At 39.0% G+C, this 22,563-nt stretch overlaps 1 protein-coding gene across 11 annotated transcripts in view; it reads left to right on the top strand.

The window, feature by feature from the left end:
• ARID1B (AT-rich interaction domain 1B) overlaps nucleotides 1–22,563 on the top strand; it is a 365,703-nt gene that overhangs the window by 37,080 nt on the left and 306,060 nt on the right. For all 11 annotated transcript variants that reach the window (XM_079971468.1, XM_079971467.1, XM_079971476.1 and 8 more), the window contains exon 2: nucleotides 2,881–3,075. In XM_079971468.1, the coding sequence (XP_079827594.1) occupies nucleotides 2,881–3,075 (195 nt within the window). The remainder of the gene's footprint in view (nucleotides 1–2,880; nucleotides 3,076–22,563) is intronic.

The following is a 22,563-nucleotide window of genomic DNA, read 5'->3' as shown; positions in this document are numbered from 1 at the left end:
AGCTGCGTGAAGCCTCCGCAAGGCAGCGGGGAGCCTTCATCCCGCTGGCCTGCGGAAGCTTTGCGCAGCTAAGCCAGAAGCTAGAACAGTGAGTGGGAGCGCTGCACAGTACTCCCTCTCCCTGTTCTGGCTTCTGGCTTAGCCACGCAGCCTGCATTCACTCCATAAGACACACACATTTTCCCTTACTTTTTAGGAGGGAAAAGGTGTGTCTTATAGAGCAAAAAATACGGCACTTTCTGATTGTTGCTGCTGTATTTTTTATGCATTTAATTGGTGATGGACCATTTGCAAAATATTACAATAATGAATATGCATAAAATGTGTCTTGGTTTGGATTAGTATAATCTTACATTGTGTTGCATTGCAATAACACAAATTTTAAGGGTGGAATCCTGCATCCCTGTTATACATGTATCTGTCCAACTCTGGGACTCATAAATGTCTAAGTGGATGCAAGTTTGAAGTTTTTAAAAATGATTAATAATGTAATTTAAGTTTTCTTAATGTTTAAGCCATACTATTGCATTCATACACACAGTTTAAACTTTTTTATCATCTGTCTCATCTGTCCCGGTACTGTAATTGAGAACTCCACATACGTTGTTTATTTCAGGTGCTTCCTTATGGTATCGTGCAATAAAAAGCATATGGTTACCTCTTTTAATTGAACCCTTTTTTCTGCTTACACCAGAGAAGTAAACTTAGTGATAATCAGTGTCAGTAGCTGATAGTTAGCTATCTATATTTTGGAGTTCCAGAGTGTGTTACAAGTAGAATAGCACATTCCTTTTAATAAACTGGTAGGAATCTTTGGCAACAGCTTGGTCAAAAGCAAAGGTTGTGTGTTGATAAGCATTTCGGAGTAACACAATATCAGTCCCTTGTCAATTCAAATCTGTGCAAATGCTTAATAATAATGGGCATAATCACCATCTTCCTAAATGCCTTCATATCTAGCGCTTGTAGTTAACTGATGTGTGTTAAACTTGCGTTTGGGATACCTTTTCCACCTTGTGTGCGTACCCTTAGCAGATGCCTACAAGACTGCTACTTCGATGAGCCTCATTGCCTTTTTCAAAGTAAAGATTAGAGTAAAATAACTTCCACTTTATGTCCTTGTGAACCTTTTACTCTTTAATGTTAAATATATTGGTATGCTATGTTTTGTGACTTGTTCAATCTCAAGATAATACTATATCATGGAATGCTGGTACAAGGTATATATTTAAGCTCACTTCTATGTACCTAGTGAAAGATACCTCTTAAATTAATGGCACAATGTATTAGTGGTTGCTGCTGAAAAGAAAACCCTTCAGGTAGTTCTCACATGCATGGTGACGGGGAAAGGGAAAAACTCCCACTTGCATTTGTACTTTTCCTCACCCTGTTCCAGTTTTTCTACTGCTGACATCAACACTGAGTGTTTTGAATGAAACAAAAGTGAGTGGTGGACACATATTTTAACATAACATAGTTCATAACATAGACAGTGATACAAAGAAGATGGATAAGAATTGTAAAAGCCACTGTATTGTTTATAAGGAGACTGGAATAAATAAAATCTATGTGGTATGGGGAAGTGAAATGCAAAATAAAGAAGTGGAATAAATATCCAGGTTAAGAACAGATTGAAATGGATGTGAGACTAAGAGAAACCAAAGAGTCCATTAGAGCACGCAGAGAAAAAGATCGGGTAAATAAGAATGGAAAGGAATTACTGATAAGAACAACACTTGGTAAATATATCAAAGAAAAATAATGTTTGAAAGAAATTAGAATTGAATATTGAAAAGTTGCTGATAAGCTTGCAAACACCAACTTTGATAAAACACAGTAAACGTGGTACATGAATATTTATGTGTATTGCAAGGACTTTGCAGCTGCAACTGTTCAATTCATTTTCGCATTTAAAACTGTTCATAGGGCATAACGGTGATCCACTTGGAGTGCCATATTCAAATCTGAGCACTTTGTTACTAAAAAGATTGAATGAAAGGTACTTGAGGGAAGGCCAGCTATAGAAATTATAAAGTTGGGGCACTGGAGCAGAATCCACTAGAGTGCATGTCTACTCACTTTTAAAATTGTGTTATTCAATAATTCTCCACGCATATTGTCATGCATTAAACTACCAAATTGCTTTCAAAACTTACTATGTATTTAAGGCACTTGGGGGAGGGAGTTGGGTGCAAGAACTGTTGGGTTTTTTTGTTGTGGACTGTTCAAGAAATTGAGTTCAGCCTTTGAGTTTCCCTTTCAACATTTGTCAAGCTTGAAACCCCAAACATCCGACAAATGGACTTTCCTGTAAAGGAATGGATGCTGTAGATACTGCTTGTGAGATATGATTTCTTAAGAGGGTTTGTGTTATCGTGAGCAGAATCAGAAATGATGTGCTATAAATGCAGTACATACAATGCCAAGAAAAATAAGTCCAGAGTTTATTGTTTTTTTAAATCAAGCAAAGAAATAATAATAATCAGAAGAGCCTTTTTATGTGAAGTTCTGTTTATGACTCACTTACTGACTTGGAATGCAAAATTGTAACACTGTAAAGAGTCTGAAAGCAGGACAATTAGAACATATGGGCCGTAATCCAGTAGGGAGGAACCAAGCGTGGAAATGGCTTCTTCTCATTGCCAAGTGTGCACTTGAAGAGCTTCACCATTATGTATCTGGCAAGGGAACCTTATTGCTAAATTTTCTTCTGAATTGTATTTCAGAGGCTGAAATTAAGTTACCATTTCTGTGTGTGTGTGTGTGTCGAAAGACATTTAGCAGATTTCATTTTGGAATGAAGACATGCTGAAAATACACAAACAAAGGCTTCATATGATATATTTATACATTTATTTTATGTTTCCCCTCAATCAATAGGGCAACCCAATGGATCCAATGGTAATGAAAAGGCCTCAGTTGTTTGCAGTGGGCAACAGCCCTCACTCCCAGACTCAGACAAGCAGTCCATATCCAGGGCAGTCATATGGACCTCCAGGACAACAGCGCTTTCCAATGGCAATGCAATCCCGGACTCCAGGTTCCATGGGGGGAATGCAGTATCCACAGCAACAGGTTTGTGAAGAGATTTTGTTTGCACATGTCTTCTTTAGTTCCTTTTCCTGGCCCGCAATCTTTTTAGTTTCATAATACTTAGGCTGCAACAGGGCCCCCCCCCGAGATGTTTTTAAAATGTTTTAACTGTGTTTTAGTAAATTTTAAGCAGTTTTTAGTAGCTGTGTTTTCAATGTTTTATCTTTGCTGTGTCTGCTGCTCTGAGCTTCTGTTGGAGGAAAGGCAGGATATAAATTGAATGAAGAAATAAATGAAAGAGTAAAAATATTCCATATCAGAGCAAGGTATTTTTTATAGGCTGGGGGATAACTGTTTTTGCTATTTATATCTATATTTTTATCTCTGTCTTCAGTGTTGTATTTCCTTTGTTAGCATCATGGTTGATGAATTCATTAAAAAAATCTTTATTTTTGGTCTATAGGCTCTCATTTTTGTCATTAGCAATTCTTACGATAGCTGAATATATTTTTCTGCTATTGATAGTTTCCTGAAATAAGAACAGTATTGTTCAGAGTGAGAAATCACCCTGTTTTTGTTCAGATAATTGTTATCAATGTCATTTTTGCATACACTTTATAAGTATGTATTGTGTCAGTTTCTCTCTCTCTCTCTCTCTCTCTCTCTCTTTCTCTTGGTGTGTGTGTGTGTGTTTGTATCCATCCCACTCACTAAAGTGCAGAGGTTCCCCTCCCACCTGTCAGAGATCATGTAAGTTGCATGGATCTCTTCTAGTCAAGTTAGGTTTTCCTGTTGATGACAACTTCTTCTCTGCCATATCTCAGAGGGTTAATTACTTACATACTCAGCATATATTAGCAAGGATGCAGTCATTGTTTTTTGAATGGGTATAGTAGATGAAGGCTACCCAGAGACTATGCCGGCAAATCTCTGATCAGGCTTGTTATTGAAGCTTGTGCTCTGTTATAAGCACAAGGCCCTTTTTTTGATAATGAAGAGAAAACACCATTTTGTCTCTACACGTGGCTAACTAGAATTAATTTTCTCTTATTATTTGATGTTAAATATGACAAAGATGAAAATAATGACCTGCCTGGAAAGTGTATTTGTTCCATTGGCATGGAATATTCAACAAGTGGCTAATTAGCTTGTAACTATACATTCACAGTTTTGCTGAGGTATTGTGTTTCATCTTCTGAAAACATGGACCACATGTGTTGCATAAATATAAGCTTATATTACCATACAGAGAAAGTTGCATGTGATTATGGAGCAAACTGAACCATTCAGTGTGGGGTTTAGTTGGCAGGGTTGCAGTAACGGAGCCTTACTTGTTTAGAGATGAGCTGTTTAGTTGAATAGTGACATGAAACGTATTTTGGTGTAACTTAATAGAGCTATTAGAACTGACTGTTACCTGTTATTTGTGGAAGCAAAGAGGATAAGAGTCTTCACTCCATAATTTAATTAGAGGTGCTACATGTTTAACCAAGCATACTCTTTATTTTTTAAAAGGATTTTTACTGTTTGTTATTTTAAGATTAGTGTTGCATTTTTCACTTGCGAATTGTAGGCTAATTGTAAAGTATCCATCTGAAGGCAGTGATCTGGCACAGTGATTGGCTGCTGGCCCTGTCTGTCTTTTTGCGGCATTAATATAATTGGCTAAGAAATATTATGGTTATGATTACTAAAACTCTTTGGGGAAGCAGTTAGAAGATAATTACAACATTGAATTTTTATTGAATGGACATCAACACCTAGAAATGATTTCACTTTGGACAGCCTCCAGAGCTTCATGTGTTTCGTTTGTGAACCTCTAATAATCTGAATCCAGTTTTTTTCATTTAGCTTGCATATTATTGCCTTTTTGTAAAGAACTAAAATTCAAGAATATGAGTTTGTCAATTAAATTGCCAGGGTAGCAAGTTGTCTTTGAATAAAGCCAAGTGGTAAGTTGGCTCAGATTGTTATGGATTGATTCTAAAAAGCCCTCTTTGTTGAGTTCACTATGTTTTTGTGGCTGTAGGCATTATATCAGATAAGTGGAACCATGCAACAAAATGTGATTTGTGCAGAAACTTTTAAAACTCTCCCTTCTTAGCCAGGGGGCTGCCCTGCTCTTGTCTTGAAAGACGGGATACCTAGGAGGAGCCATTGAAGACATACAGTACATTGGTAGCTGTCAACCTGTTTCTTCAGAGCTTTAAAATTATTATTATTATTATTGCTATTACCATTTATTACATCCTTTATAAGGCTAAATATCTGGTAGATATGTAGCTAGAAATGTAAGATGTGATGAAGAAGGTATCATTTTATCAATTGTGCATGTAAACTGGCTAATTTTGAGAAAGGAAATTAGGTACAGCTTTCCCTGATTCATGAGACTTTTCAGCAGAATTATGTGGAATATCAGAAAAAGATCAATACTGAGTTGAATGGAAATTGAAGCAGTGGCAGAGCTTCATGCTCTGGCACCGGGGGCGGAGAGCAGGCGCGGGCATGGCTGGCGCACGCCCCAAGGGCGTGGCGTGCATCCCGGGGGCGTGGCTCACCACCTGCAGGGGCATGGCTCCCAGCGCGGTGGGGCTCCAGCCACAATGGCACCCCACTAGGATCGTGGTGCTGGGGGCGGTGTGCTCCCCCGCCCCCTCTTCCTCCGCCAGTGAATTGAAGTTATTCCATCTCGCAGATCTACCATACCATGGCTTGCCAATAGCTGCAGGCACATATATACGCACTGGGCCTCCTCCCCTGCTGAAATTAGAAACATTCTATGGCAGCCAATAGAACAGATTGTAGTGTGTGGTTTGGTTATACTCTATATATGGTTCCTACAATGATAAAAACAATTAACAATAATAATTTTATAATTTATACCCCACTCATCTGGCTGGGTTTCCCCAGCCACTCTGGTGGCCTACAGAACATAAAAAATGGTAAAAATTAGAGATTTAAAACTTTCTGATACAGAGTTGCCTTCAGATGTCTTCTAAAAGTCAAATAGTTGTTTATTTCCTTGATGGGAGGGCATTCCACAGGGTGGGCGCCACTACCGAGAAAGCTCTCTGCCTGGTTCCCTGTAACCTCACTTCTTGCCATGAGGGAACTGCCAGAAGGTCCTCAGAGCTGGACCTCAGTGTCTGGGCTGAATGATGGGGGTGGAGATATTCCTTCAGGTACACTGGACCGAGGCCATTTAGGGCATTAAAGGTCAGCACCAACACTTCAAATTGTGCTTGGAAACGAATCGGAAGCGGTGTTATGTGGTTTTGGTTGTCACTCCCAGTCATCAGTCTAGCTGCCGCATTCTGGATTAGTTGTAGTTTCTGAGTCACCTTCAAAGGTAGCCCCATGCGGAGCACATTGTGGTAGTCCAGACGGGAGATAACTAGAGTATACACAGCTCTAGTACGAGATAGTTTGCAGGCAGGTAGGGTCTCAGCCTGTGTACTAGATGGAGCTGGTAGACAGCTACCCTGGACACAGAATTGACCTGTTCCTCTATGGACAGCTGTGACGATAGTTGGCCATATTGGCCGGGTCCAAAGAATAATAACTGCCTCTTTCAGTGTTTCTGGGAAGGCTCTCCCACAGAGGGAAGCATTCATCATCCCGTGGAGCCCATTGCCCAGCCCTTCCCAGCTCGCTTTTATGAGCCGGGATGGGCAAGGATCAAGGAGACAGGTGGTCGGTTTCACTCATCCAAGCAGCCTGTCCATATCCTCGGAGGCACGGATTGGAATTGATCCCATGCAACTTGACTAGACAGGACTCTGGCACTCACCCGCCCCGGCCCTGTTCCCACGGTGCAGTCTATCTCTTTATGAATCTGAGTGACTTTATCTGCAAAAAACCTTTGCAAAATCATTGCAGGAGATATTGGGGTCCTCACCATGCCCCGATGGTGGGGGTGGTTCCATTAAATTGTGAAACACCTGAAAGAGTCTCCTGCTGCTGTTTTCTGCAGATGCAATAGAGGAGGTGAAGAAGATCCTCTTCGCCATCATTATTGCCACTTGGTAGGCTCGACGTTGAGCTCTAACCTGTGTATGGTCCGATTCAGAACGAGTTTTCCGCCACCAGCACTCTAGCAATTACTGTGGTTTGAAACTGAGCCCACGTGTCCAAACAAGTTGATGACCCTGTACTATGCTTTGCTCTAAGAAGGAAAACATTGATATTTCATAACATGTTCTTCAAACAGATTTGCCCATATGTATAATATTTTACAAATGAAATTCTGGGTCTTTTAAATTTTGGATATGTATGGAAGGAACCCAGAAATATTTTTATAAAAGTGTACTTGGAAAACAACATTATAGCCATTTTGTAAGAATACCAAAGGCCTGCACGTCTACATGATAGAATCTGCAAGGACAAAAAGAGGGGAGGTCCAGTGCTCCACTGCAAGGCGGAACTATGTACCGCCTAAAGGCAGAAATTCTAATTGAACATTCTGAATGTTTAAAGTGGATGATTATAACAAGATGTTGAACCCTTCAGCCACTCCCCTCTGATACGTTTTTCACCACAGATGTGTTTCAGTGTCTGAAACAAGAAGTGAGCCCTTTCAAAGGAAACACAACCAGGAGTGAGGCAACTGAAGGGCAAACAAACACTGTGTGAAGAGGGAAATAAGACTTCTTCTTTAAAACACTAATCCCTTTCCTACTTTACCACTGTGCAGTACAGTGTGTTTTCCAAGAAGTGCCATGGTCACATCTAGATAATGTCTAAAGCAGCTAGCTCTTCAAGGTACAGGAGCCCTGCCCTAGTATGGTCACCCTAATCCTAGGTGGCTACATTTCCCCAGAAATACAAAGGAATAATACTAAATATAAATTAATAGGACAACTGTTCAGAATCAATGAAGGATCTGAATGTATATTGATACAGTCAGAAGTAATGAATATTCAACAGCTCTGAAAATCAGGCCAAATATATTTATAGGCTTCAGTACATTGCACAGTTATGCTACTGGCCTTGAAACCAATAGAATTTGAAATTTCACCCATGGAAGTATTGTTAAATATATATTTTTTATAAAAAAAAAAACATGTTCAGCTTCTTATTTATACTACAGTGCTTTTCTTTATTAAAGGAAGTTTATTAGAACCTGTCTGCACAGTAATTGTGCAGTGCCAGCGTGTCTTTGGGCAGGGTCTGAAGGTGTCAGTCAGATTCATCAGGATGAAAGGCCTCCTTTCCTAAACTCCATTCAACAGAATAAAATTATTTGTCAGTCATATCAGCTCAGCTGGATCCTGTGAAAGTAGGTAAAGATGCACACTTTTCTCAAAAGATCAGCAGTCCCCCTTACCTGAAATGTGTTCCAAAGAAAGTGCATCTTCAATTAGTTATATTGTTGAGTAAATGATATAACACATTGGCACGCATCAGCCCTTGTATAGTTGACTGGAGCAACATCCTATTGTGTAAATATATAATTGCGTCGCATACCCTGTGTTTGCATGTAATGCTAAACCATGGTGTAGCGCTGTGTACACAAGTTAGAATGAGTTTAAAGCAGTCTTCCTCAAACTTGGCCCTCCAGATGTTTTGAGACTACAATTCCCATCATCCCTGACCACTGGTCCTGCTAGCTAGGGATCATGGGAGTTGTAGGCCAAAAACATCTGGGGGGCTGAGTTTGAGGAAACCCGGTTTGAAGCCTCAAATTCGTGTGCGCCCCTCTGCTCCACCTTTGTAGCCAGTGAAGATGTTCTCCAGCATTTAGTATCACTTTCACCAAATCTCAGTTTGTCATTGTTTACAAACCAAAGATGGTGGGTTATCATAAACTTTGGTCAGAAAAACCAAAATAAGCTAACTTCAAACCATATGTTATTAAGATGGCTTGTTAAACTAAGCATAGTTTTTGATAAACCATGATCTCTGGTATATATGCAAGGACAAGATAAGATTCTGTAAAAGTAAATGTTGGCTAGCTGCTCCTCCTGGCTGGGGGGGGGGTAAGAGGAGAGGAGAGGTGGGAGTGCATGAGCCCAAGTCTTCATCCATACTAAATGACATTGTTTCAGAATTAATGTATGAGTATGCAAATTAGCCACCCATTTCCCATGTGTCTAAGTTTTTAAATTTTAAATAGACATGTGCTCAGGTCAAATGCCAATGGTTGTGGAAATGAAATGGAGGGAGATTCACATCTCCTGCAGACAATTCTTATCAGAAGTGACCATCTAACAGTAAACCAAGGGACAAGATCAAAAGGTCATTTTATTAGCATAGTTATTGATCGCAGTTTTAGGCAGTGAATAACACTGATGTTGCACTGCACAGTGCAAGTATTTTCTTAAGGCAGATGTGGGCACGGAGGAAGCAACGTATAGGGAAATGGCAATGCCAAGTACAGTGTTTCATGTTAACAGAGTCAGAGTCTTATCTTTGCCCTTGTAACCACAAAACGGGACTGTTTACCTTAAAAACCCCCAAAGCACCAAATGCTAGGATTAATGCCCCAAAGGCATCTTCGGCTCCCTATAGCCATCCTAGGATGCTACAAGTTTTCTTGGAACAGCATGCCCCTTGCAAGCACTTCTGCATACTAGGGTTAAGAAATCTTAAGCCACTGTAAGGTGTCCAGTGTTCAGTGAATGAGGTGGCAGACGCCCTATGGGAATACCGATGTAATTATCACAAGTTTTTTAAACATATAAAATGCTATCTTGGGGATTGGATGGGGAATCTTTGCTTTTAACACTTTTTACACTTTTGCTGATTGCCCCATAACACTATGAAGTTGCCCTATGCCTTGTATAGAAGTCAGCATTCACATAGCCTTACACATTTTTATGTATAAGTAAGATTATTTTAAGTAGGGGGTATGCTTGTATGCTGTACTGCTGGGAAATGTTCAGTCTTTTCCCCCTTTCTGTCTGATGCTAAGCCTCATTGACTAAATTGAAAAAGACTTCTCATAGCAGGATAAGACTTTATGTTGTATTGTCTCCTTTAGAATTATCCCTTCCATTAAGTATAATTCACTCTATAGAGGGAGGTGAGCATAGATTATGGATAATCACAGAATCAAATTTGACACAAGAAAGAAACTTTATGGTAGCTTAGCTCTACATCTTAACAGTGGTCATCCGACAATGTTTACTGAAGAAAATCCCTAAAGTAGCACAATTGCATTATTATGGAAAATAGAAACATTATAATGATTTCTATCTTTACAATGATGTCGGAAATTGTAGGCTAAACAGAAAATGCTTGCTGCATTGGGAGAGCAAAGCTTATTCAGCTGGATGACACAATACCTTCTGGAAAAGGCATTGAGACCAAAGTTTGCCTCTGTGTCTTCAGACGTATGCATTCAATAATGCATTAGCTGTTGTGTTAAATATCTATATTTCAAAGGCACCGGGCTTGCTTATATTCAAAGGCCCATGTTCAGTTGTAAAAGAAGAGCCATACAGTGTAGGCTGGCAACTGGGGCACCATATAACAACTTCTGGAGCTATGGTGGATGTCAGGTTTTAAATTAAGACTCCATTCAGATTTGGGGTTTATTGTGTTAGTTTTCTTGGAAATAATGTTAGTGCTTCTGTCCCAATTTCTAACATTCCTTTTACACTGCACTATCTGTTGTGTTACAGAACTGTGGCTTTTAAAAATCAATATACCACCATGTCACAACTAAATTTTAAACGGTGGGGGAAAACCATACACCAGGATACCACCTCAGGTTTTGTCATGTGAAATTACAATGCAAAACTGATTTTAACAGGGTTGCAAAAGGAATCCCCCCCCCCCAAGGAAAACAACACTGTCACGAGCACTAAGCTTCCACTAGATTTCCAGAAGTGGCTTTTACACTGGTTATATAAAATGAGGAAATTCTCAGGTGCGGAAACACCAGGAAAATAGAAGAAAGGCCACATTCAGACAGCACTAAGATCCTCCTGTCCCCCTGCTGCTCACCATAAATGAGGAGGGTGTAGGATTACAGGGAAGAGAGAAAGCAGCAGGTGGAGTGGCGGGTGGAGTGGCGGTGGTGCGTTTTCTCATTGCATTTTAAAGTGCTTTGCACATAATGCTGTAAGTGGCACTTTTGGTTGTTATGCTGTTCTGATTTGCATCTGTAGGCTTGGTTCAGATATAACATTAAAGCATGATTTAGTGCTACGTTCATGGGCAGCAGCTCCCTCTCCTCTCTCACAAGCTCCCCCTGCCCTCTCCTTCTAGGGCAACCTTGGCCAACCTGGTGCCCTCTAGATATTTTGGACTGCAACTCTTCAGCAGCCCCAGCTAGCAGGGCACGAAACTGATGAAGGCTGCTCTAGGGTGTTGCTGTGAGAAGACAGAAGGCTCTTCTTCTGGTGAAAACTATTGGAGTTTGTCATTATGCTGAACTAGGCTAACTCTGATTAGTTTCAATGATTAGTTTAAAGTCCCAGGGACTCCAGGCTTTCAATATTATTTCAGAGGTTTTTATATCCTCTTCTCCCCTCCCCCCCCCTTTTGTTTTGTTTTGGCAACATTACTCTACTTACTGATTTAAGAATTAAATCATAAATAGGTGTCAGACATGCTATTAAATATTTTGCAAGCTCAAACATATCATAATCCACATTAGAAAACAAATTTCACTCTTCAATTTGAAGCAGTGTGCTCTGGGGAAAATAAGTGAGATCTGTTTGTGATATGTGAAAAGAGCAAATTGTATCCCCTTTCCACTTATTTTATACATTTCACAGATCAGGCTTGCCAGCATCCACATAAAATAAGATAAAATGAAAAAAAAAGAAAAGAAAACACTGAACATACCATACACAACATACTTGATTTCAGCAGTTTGTCACATTGAACCTTTTGAAAATTCATATCCAAATTACAGTTCAACTTACATTTTTTCATGTTATATCTGCTGCTGGTGTGCATGGAAACAACATTTAATAAAATACTGTAATTAAAAAGTACAAGGTATAGATGTTGTTAGACTTATTTGAATCAAGTGGATTCTAGATACTTAGCTACCAGTGTTACAGTTCCAGGTGCTAATCTTTCACAATGAAATTTTCTTTTTATAGTTTCTAAATACTCAAGTTAGGATGCAATCCCAATCTGATATTTGTCTCTTCCCCTGCCAGTTAGTTCTCTTGTCGAAATACACATTTTTTCCAGCTTGTTTTCCCCCAGTTGGGCTCCAACATCAAAAGTTAGCCCATTTAAAGAAAAAGCCAAAAACCTTCCCAGTGGGATGGGTGGGTGTGGAGGATAGTGGTGGGGGGGGGTATAAAAAGTGTAGTTTTGTTCATACACTGCTGTAGCAAGGATGACACAGGTTTTTTTTGCATCTAGTGCATCTGTTCCCCAATATCTTAGACTTCAGAATCAGCATCAAATGTTTAGATGTTCACATATACACACAAACTTGGGTTTTCAACTTTGTATGTTAGATACAAGGTTTTGCTCGATTTTGTTTTGTCCATACATCTTTCATGCAAAATAAAATATTTTTGTTCCTGTCAAATTGTGATTGTGTGGGCCTGGAATTTCCCCCAGATGGCTTTCAGAAATGGTGTTAAGGAGACCCTTTACTGTTTATATGTTGTAACCCCTTTCCTTTTAACCTCTACATTTACCTTCATCTTAATTTTGTGGTCTAGATTTGAAATACAGTCTTACCTCCATTTACCTAATCCTCTGGTTATATAAACTTCGACGGCAAACCCGAAAGTATTTTACATGCGCAGAAGTGGTCTGCGCATGCACAGAAGCAGTCCTCAGGTTGCGGAAACCTCGGGATCCAACCAGACCTCCGGAACGGATCCCATCTGCAACCGGAGGTTACCACTGTAATTTGTTCCAGGTTCTTTCCTAAAAGATGAAAATCTAAGAAGCCTGAGCTGCATAAATACAGCACCAGCTGTGGTTAAATACCAGTACTGCATCTGCAGCAGCCCTTAACAGAAGACAGAAAAGTTTTGTTTAAAATAAAACCTCTCCAAAGGAGAAAAGCAAAATTATGGGTTTAATGTATACTTTCCGGGAACAGCACACGATGTGGTATCAACTTTGCAGGTTTCACTTCCATCTGTACAGAACAGAGCTAGAATCCAAAATGCAAGGGCCAGAGGAACTTTGCCAAAGCGATATTGGTGTTAGCGATACAGTTTTATGTAAGGTATGATGGTTCATTTTTTGCTTGCTGATAAAAATGCAGGGGAGCATTTTCCTTTGACACAGGGTTTGCTGAAACATCACTGCTGTCTTTTTGTAATACTCCTGTGGATGTTTTTGCACAAAGTAGTATGTGTCAGAGCTTGAAATATTCTTGCGCAGTTTCCTTTGAACAGGTAGTACAGGACAAGTTCTAGCACATAGTTCCTTGGCATGCGGCCGCCTACCACTGGGAAAGAATGCCTCTGCTTACACATAATTTGATCAGCTAAAAGTTTGCCAGTCATTTTGCAGTTTATATACTGGGCTTCCATTTTGAATCATGGCTTTGTTCTTAAAACAAAACAAGGAGGTAGCAGTAGGAAATATGGAGGCTGATAGAACAATTTGTGATTAGCCGCGGATATTTTTTACGGTGAATTTGAATTAAACGTACACATTTTAATTACTGCATTGTTTTGAACTGCTGTGTATTCAGTGCAGTCTCTGACCTGGTTGTGAGCAAAATATGAAAAATGTAGAGTTACTTAGAATCTAATACTAGTGTAAATGGCTGAGGTCTAGAATCCATAAAAGAATTAAGTTTTTACCTTCCAACTCTCACATCCATAGTGTAACATACATTTTAACATACTTGAATGACTATATAGAAGGGTATAGTCTTCTTATTCCTTACATTGACCCAGAATTGTGCTGCACTGTCACTCAGAAAATAGATATGACCTGGATACTCTAAACTGGCTGTGCTCAGATTACATTTTCTCCCTGGAGCTGTGCCTGGGAAGGAAAAAGATATGGAAAATGCCTTGTGCTAGACTCTTCCTTTCCTACCTTTCATCTCACCCTCATTGCAAGGAAAAGTAAACAGGTGAGATGGTGGGGATAGAGATGTACAATTCTGCCATACAGGGGTACCTCGGATTAAGTACTTACTTCGTTCCGAAGGTCTGTTCTTAACCTGAAACTGTTCTTAACCTGAAGCACCACTTTAGCTAATGGGGCCTCCCGCTGCCGCCGCGCCGCCGGAGCACGATTTCTGTTCTCATCCTGAAGCAAAGTTCTTAACCCAAGGTACTATTTCTGGGTTAGCGGAGTCTGTAACCTGAAGCGTATGTAACCCGAGGTACCACTGTACTAGGTTAAAATTTGCTTGCTTAACTCTCTTGCACAGGTAAATATTGTATGACTAAAATGAGGTTTTACACAAGCTTCTAGTTTACTAGTTATACTTTTCACTTTTCCAAAACCTATGCTGATGACAATACTATTTAGTTTATGCAGTGCTCCATGAATTGTAGTTTTCCATATAACTGCCAAATTGTAAGAGTTTTGAAGTAATACATGTGTGATGGGTGTTAATGTTCACATGAATGGTACTATACATGAGGATATGCATTATTTTTAGACTAGCCATTTGAGACAGTTCATACACAGAAACAAGTGAACTAGTAAAGTTTTATGGACTAGTAACTTTTGCAGATTAATTTTCTGGGTAGTTGGATAGGGTGCGTTCTGTAGTGTAATTGTATTATTTTTTTCAGTATAAAGACCACAAGGTAATATTTCTGTAACTGGCAGTCTGACCTCAATAGGCTGGACTCCTATTAAAATTCCAGAACAAATAGAATATCAGAACATCGGCTGGGATGAATGCAACATATCAAGCTACCTTTGAAGCTGATGGGACTTTTAAAAATAGTTTGTTATATGGTACATTCTCTACTGTTTAATTGGAAAGAACATTAAACAAGCTAAGCATGCCCAAATTCTTGGATGCTCCAAATTCCCTTTTTGAAACCCAGCCACAGTGACTGCTTCCTCATCACACAACAGGGAGTGTTTACGATGATCCAAGCTGTAAGAAAATTTACAATACCGATAACACAGCTAGAATGATGAATGGAATACTGTCAGTAATGTAGAAAATTTCAAGGGAAAGGCAGTATAAAGTGGACAGAAGTGAAGGAGGCTTTTGGGAAATGGACTTATTACATTTGTGCATGCCTGCCTATGTGTTTGAAATGCTGGCAGGGGATCAAAGGGAAAGGGAGCTTTAGAATATGGTTCAGCATAGAACCCCTGTGCCTTTTTAATCTGTCTCTACACTTCACTGCGTGTCCACAATCTGTTGTAACTAAATATCACTCTAGTGTTAAAGTCATCAATTTGTTATCATACCCTACTCTGTACTGAAACAATAATTTTTCAGTAATCAGCAACCCCCCTGAAGATTCTCAGGGGAAGTGTGTAAAACAGAAGGAAATAAATATTGGATGTAATCCAGTGTAAAGTACTTAAGGCCTTGTTGGCATTGTATTCTTTGAATTTCTTGATTTAACTTGACCGATTTTTCCTGGTTTAAATAAATCTAAAAAAGGAAAGATCAGCTGAGAATTTCTTGGAATGAAAATGCTACCAAAGTTTTTGTTGGTGTACCAGTCAACATTACAGACACACTGAAGTGTCTGTTGCTGCAAATATTGCCAAATAATTGGATTTGATAACCCACCTTGAAGTATGACTGACAGAACCTAAAAATTGACATACAGTACTAAGATGCCTTATACTAGTCTAGAGATGCCTTATGCTAGCCTAGTCTGCACATCACAGCAAAGCATCATTAATGGTTTACTCTAACTGCAGAGATGGCTGCCATTTTGCTCCAGGCCTCACATTACCTTCCCTAACAGGAGCAATAGTTCACAGTTCCTGGTTTAGCATTATATCTGTTCTGGGGTTTGTCGTTTTCTAGATCCCAACAATTCACGATCCCTGGCTGGGATGTAATGCTGAGCTGGGAATAATAGTCATTGCTTCCATTTGCACTAGGGGATGAGCAAAGCAGGAGCCACCTGCATGTTCATGATGGATCGCTAACTATGATGTGTGAACACTGCCATTGTTTCAGACCATTGGCTATTGTAGCCCAGTCCTTCTGTTCTCACTGGTAGTGGCTCTCAGGTCTTGATTAAATATTTGTTTCAGTCTTACTACTAGAGACCCTTTTAAATGGAGATAGCAGAGATTGAATTGGAGTTCACAATAGCAAATGTTGTACCACTGAGCTATGTACTGCTGCCTGCCCAATGATTTGGTTTCATTTTCTACTACCAGGTTATGAAGTCTTCAGTCACAGTGACCAATCCAGTCCCCTCATAGCTTCACAAGTAGTAAATGAAGTCTGCGTGAGAATTCCTGATTTATTTCTGGGTCTGCCAGTGATAACATTGGTGCAGCTGTGTTACCTCAGACTGACCTAGAAATAACCCATCTTAGTTGGAGTTCATTCAAGTAAGTGGAGATGACCTGCAAGGGAGCATTGTTTACATGCCCCTTCCTCCAATAATTATGTCAAGTCACAACTCGAGTCATCTGGTCCCTGGATCATGATGGAATGATCCTTGTCTAGGGTACTCATAGACTGAGAATATTTTCACCTCTTGAAGATATATTGAGGAAGATATGCTTCAGAGGTCCAGACTATGGGGAGCCTGGAAAAATTAATAATTACAATTTGGTCTTTTTTATTTTAGTTTCTTGTTTTTAATTGGATTATGATGTGGACATGCTGATTGGCTGTTTTTATTGGAAAATCAATAAAAATGATTTTTTTAAAAAAAGATATATTGAGGAAGCAAGTTTTAAATGATGTTTATTTTTGTCATTTACACCAAATTGTCTTTTATGAAAGGAAAGATTTGTGCTTATTAAAGTTAGGTAACTAGTAGCGTTAATGGGGGGAAACCCTATAGCAAAAAAAAAAAAAAAAAAGCTTTAGTAGTGATGTTACAGAACTGGGTTGTTATTTGATGGCAATAAAAAACCCTAGAGATATATTGTTAGTATTCAGAGTGTAGGATCAATAGTTTAACCATGAGAAAATCCTTATCACACAATTTTGGGGGAGAATACAGATATTGTTCATAGAATCATAGAGTTGGAAGGGACCATAAGTGGTCATCTGGTTCAACCCTCTGCAATGCAGGGATCTTTTGCCCAACGTGGGGTTCAAATCCATTGCCCTGAGATTAAGAGTCTCAGGCTCTACCAGTTGAGCTACATGGAAGATCTGTTTTTGACATAATTTTGCTGCCTGTAGTTTTGCACAGTAAAGCAGCAGCAGAGCATCATGATTTTAATGTCCAAATATTTACATGTAATTTAAACTTTTCATGTAATCGCTCTCCCTCTCCTCTTCAGAAATTTTTTTTTTTAAATTCTGATTGTTCTTTAACTGAAAACTATGGGCTAGTATTTGAGTGCACACTCTTGACAATCAGTCAGTCAATAATTTTTCAACCCCTAAGGAAACAAGGGAATTGACTCATGCTTGTAAAATTGATAATTTAGGGGGTGGGTTATAAGGAGAAACACTAACCTTTCAAAAACTGGCCATGTCCTTAGCATATTCATTTGGATGTGTCCCATTTTCAGTGGAGCTTAATTTTAAGAAAACATGTTTAGGTTCATAAACTTAAGGGCAGAATGCAGTGTTAACTGGACAGTTTCATTTCTTTGTTTACACATCTATCCTGGCTTTTCTGCCTGCTAACAATAAATTCTTTTAAAAGTTTTTTGGTTAGCAGTATACTTTCCAAGAGTTGACCACAAAGAAACATATTAAAACTAAACCACGCCGTAGATTCAATTATAACAATTACTTGGTTCCATTAATAGCCAGTGACTTGTATTGTATGTTCTTAATGCCCAGGAGCCATGTTGTACTATACCTGAATAATTATTATAAGAACATAGGAAAAACCCTGTTGGGTCCAGACAAAGTCCCATCTAGTCCAGCCTTCATTTACCACAGTAACCAACCAGATGCCTATGGGAAGCCTGAAGGCAGGACCTGAGCATAACAGCACTCTCCCCACTAGGGATTCCCAGCAACTGGTATTCAGAGCCCTAGAGATACAACATGGCCATCGTGACTAGTAGCCGTTAATTATTTTAGAGAATAGTTAAGCTATTCACTACTTTCTTCGGGCAGTGAGCAGGCAGTTATAATCTTAGCAGCATTATATATTTTAAAAGTTAGGAGGACATTTTCCTTTCAAAATCCTAAAACCTATTTAGTGAACATTTATGTTCCACTTTATGTTCATGATTCCCTTAAAATGCTATTAAAGTAAAGCCCAAAGTGAACAAAACCACCTGAAATGTTCACAGCTGCAAAGGTTGATTTTGCATGGGATTGAAAGTTGTCTGATCCACAATCAAGATATATGGATTCAATTTCATGCATTACTGATTAGAAAAAACAACAACATATGGTTCTGGTTACAAATCTTTAAAATGAGTGAAAATATATTTGGATCTTGGTATATGATACAGGATCCACAAATTTTGCTAAGCCTTGGTAACCAACGAATATTTGTAATTGCCATGATCCTGACCTCCCCCTTCCCAAGTTCAGGTAGGTGCCAGGTCTTGTACTTAATGTCACACTCAACTCTTGGAGCACCCTCAAAATGCTTTGTGAGATCCCATGCCCTAAGCTCGAGAGGATGGCACACTCATATCTATCATTTGGTACTACAAAAGTGCTTGGAACACCTCTGAAGCAAGCTCTGGAAGGATCACCTGTCCTTACCTCAGAAGGGCCTGGTCACGCTGTAATGTGGTTTCTTTTGGTGGCATTCAGAACATCTCTGAAGAGTGTTGCAACTGCAGGAATGATTCATCACCGGTTCTACCACATATAAATTGCCACACATAAATCTCTCTTTGAGTTTTTGTTCCTTAGCTATTACCTAAGTCAGGACATGCTTCTGAAATGTAGATACCAAATGTCTTCTCTCTGAACCAAGGCGAATGTAAGCTGCAGCTGTTTTATTTTGTGGCTTTTGAAATTTTAGTTAAAATGGTCTAATATCAAAAATGATTTGCCCTTAGAGAAAATTTAAAGCTGGTCATTTGCTTTATTTTTGAAATTTGAAGACCTGTGTATGTGAACTGATTGAGATAGACTGCCTTTGGAAAGAAGTTGTTTTAGTTCATAGTGCATCTATGAGACAGCAAAAGGCACCACTCTGTTGAAAGTGTGTGTGTGTGTGTGTGTGTGTGTGTGTGTGTAGAGAATAGGGCTATTAATGACTACTAGTCATGATGGCTATGTACCGCACCCAGTATCAGAGGCAGCATGCGTCTAAATACTAGTTGCAGAGGAACACGAGTAGAGAGAATTCTGTTGCCCTCATGTTCTGCTTGCCGGCTTCCCAGAGACATCCGATTGGCCACTGTGGGAACAGGATGACAGAATAGGTGGTTGTTTGATCTGATCCAGCAAGCAGCTTCATGTGTTCTTACGAGAGCTGACCTTGAAGAAGGGTTTCATACTTGAAATGCATTGAGCTCACCATAGTTAACTCCTTTCTTATCACCTACTGAGGTTTATTTCTGTCCCATTCCCCCCCCCCCCCGAGAAATTCTGATCCTACCATTTTCCCCTTCATGGTTCAGAGTATAAAATCCAGTGAATATGTATTGTTTGATTGTTTGTATTTTTTTGTCTTTTTTATTTTCCTTTATTTCTTTTTACTTTTTCTCTTTGTAATCTTTAAAATTTGAATAAATACTATTAAAAAAAAAAGAATATGTATAGCTACACATAAAAAGATACACATATTTGTGTGCATGGTTTAATTTTTTTTTAGGCAGATGTGTGTGCATATCTCAAGATTTTGGGAGTCAGTTGCAAAATGTGAGGTGTTTATATTTTAGGGCAGGGAGTAGTGGAGATGGAGTTACTCTTTGAATCATCTCATTAATGATGTTGGAAGACAGATCTTCTTTATTCACAATAATGGTCTATTTTGGAGTTGATTGGAATAAACTGACAAAAGATGGTGTTTGGAAATGAAACATGACAGAAAGCAGTTAGTGTAAACTGCCCAATAATTTTTCACAGGCAGGAGAAAAGGCAGCCATTAGAAAGTAGGATTTATGCCAATAAAAAGATAGTAAGATAAATTGATGGTCTGACGATAGTTCTGAGCTGGAAAAATGAGTCTTCCTGCTCAGTGCTCAGTGCCCCTTCCGTTTTCTTTATCCTGATATTGGTGCTTTTAATTTTATTAATAGAAGAGGTATGAATTAGTAGCATGAAAGTAATAAGCAGTATACTTTTGGATGCTAACATTTCTGATTTTTTTTTTCAAAAGCTGTCCTCCTTCCTGTACATTCTGAAATTGAGAAGGGTGAAATCTTCTTGATTGCCAGATTCCCAAGTGCAAAAGGATTTCAGTTAGCAGTATCTCTTTCCTGGCCGAAGTGTCTATATTTTTCTCTTGGTTACATAGGAAGTAGGGAACTATTGTTTAGTGTGCCAGGCTAGCTTCTAGTCTTGTGGCACCTAACAAGTGTGGGTTTTAATCCAAGCTCATGCTTCTACGTTTGAAATAGGTATTAGTAATTCTTGATGACTCACTGACTGCATTAGCTCAGTGTGTTGTAATGATTTAAAACTGGAGATTGAAATAAACAGCAAGAATCATAATGCCAGTTCCTTCCCCCTTTTAAACACTATAGTACACCCACATGTAGCATCTTTTGTATTGTTCTAGTTGCATCTCAAAAAGGATGTCATATACATGGAAAAGGTATAGAAAAGAGCAGCTAAAATTATTCAGAAGATGCAAGTATCTTCTTCCTTATTAAGAAGTGGTAAACATGGCGGGACTACTTTAGTTTAGAGGAAAGCTCCCAGCAGGGGTGTGATATAGGCTTAGTATCATTTAGTGTCACTTTAGTATCACACATGATGTTGTGTGACATCACACAGAATGTTACCACTCATTATTGAGGGGGCACAGCTCTCTCCTTAAGAACTTTGAAGGGCCCCAAAGTACATTGGCCTTCCCTAGCTGGTGTGCCTGCCACTGTGATAGCAGTAATTTGGAAGATTAATGCAGCAGTAGTAATTAGGCAGGACACTAGAGGGACTGACCAGCAGAAGAGCAACTATAGAACCACACGGACAGGGCCAATGTCTGGATGTTGTCCTGGCAAAGACCCACATCTGACCTGGAAGCACTTTTATTCAGGTTAGGTCAGACAGAACAAATGAAAAAGACATCTCTCTGAATAACTTATATGAAATGTGATTGAGTTGTGATTTCACAATGTATTTCCATTTTTAAAATACATTTTCATGTTTATGAATAAGAAGTCCAAGGACAGTTATGAGTAATGTGTACTAGCACCTGACCAATGAACTAGCATTATACAGCTAGACAAAATCTGCTCTAAAAACTGTCATTGAGTATTACTTTGAGGTTGTCCTTGAAAAGTATTGCAGTATTTTTTGATCTCAGCATGCCATTAGTTTTCTGCCCTTTTTTTTAAAGCTGTGCTTTAAAACATTTTTAAAAGGTGTGTTAACTGTACATGTGTTTAGTTTAAATGCAATATTTTTCATTGCTGCCTATGTTCAGTTAAACAGAAAATTCCTTTTTCTAGTCCTTTAAAAGCCATTGCAGATAACCAATCCAAATATAATTCTAGTTTATTAGGGGGGGGGGGCGTTTAAGTCATACAGCAGTGAAGTGTTTGAGGCTATGCACTAAAACTTGGAAGCTGTTGTTTTGGATGCTTCTTTTAACATAGTATTATTACCAGAAAAGCTTTTGTCATATACAATACTAGAAAGTATTGCATAAAGCTTCTTCAAATTGTTAATATTCCCCCCCCCTGCCCTGCTGCTGTTTCAGTGCATTACATGAAATAGTGATGAAATCATGACTCACTGACATGCAATCTTTCTGTTTGGAAAAGACAGATGGAGGCAGCAAATGTTTTAAAATCTAATGTTAAAAAGTGGTGTATTTTTATGAATCTTTTGTTTTTGTATTTCTTTTCAAGTATTTGCTAAGTGAAGGAGGGAAAGCACACACTGTTGATTGGCTGCAGTTACAATATGTTTCTTACTTATGAACTGAGCTATTCTCATTCTCTCTCTCTCTCTCTCTCTCTCTCTCTCTCTCTCTCACACACACACACACACACACACATATATATATATCTCCACCAACTCTTGTCAGTCAGCAGCTGAAAGTGATATCCCGAACACTACATTATAAAAACCTGTTGCACCTTTTCTAAAAGCCTTAATTGTGATAAACTTTAGTATGAGTATTACACTTGAGTGCAGTGGAGGTAATGATAGTTAATTCATGCTTTGCAAGGGAAGTGTGATGGTTCTCTCAATTGTTCAGCCATGATTAAACAATTGGGAATGCTTGCTCCAAGTATTGGGAAATAGGCTATGCAAGGAAGGGGGGACCATTAACATAGCTGTAAAATGCTCAGCAAAGTAAGAAGGGGGGGGGGATTATACATAGTCTGAGAACTCTGCCTTAGATCTCAGTGCCTTAT

The sequence above is a fragment of the Podarcis cretensis genome (assembly GCF_951804945.1).
Source record: "Podarcis cretensis genome assembly, chromosome: 3".
In the NCBI taxonomy this organism is placed as follows: Eukaryota; Metazoa; Chordata; class Lepidosauria; order Squamata; family Lacertidae; genus Podarcis; species Podarcis cretensis.
This window is presented reverse-complemented; position numbering and strand designations above follow the sequence as displayed.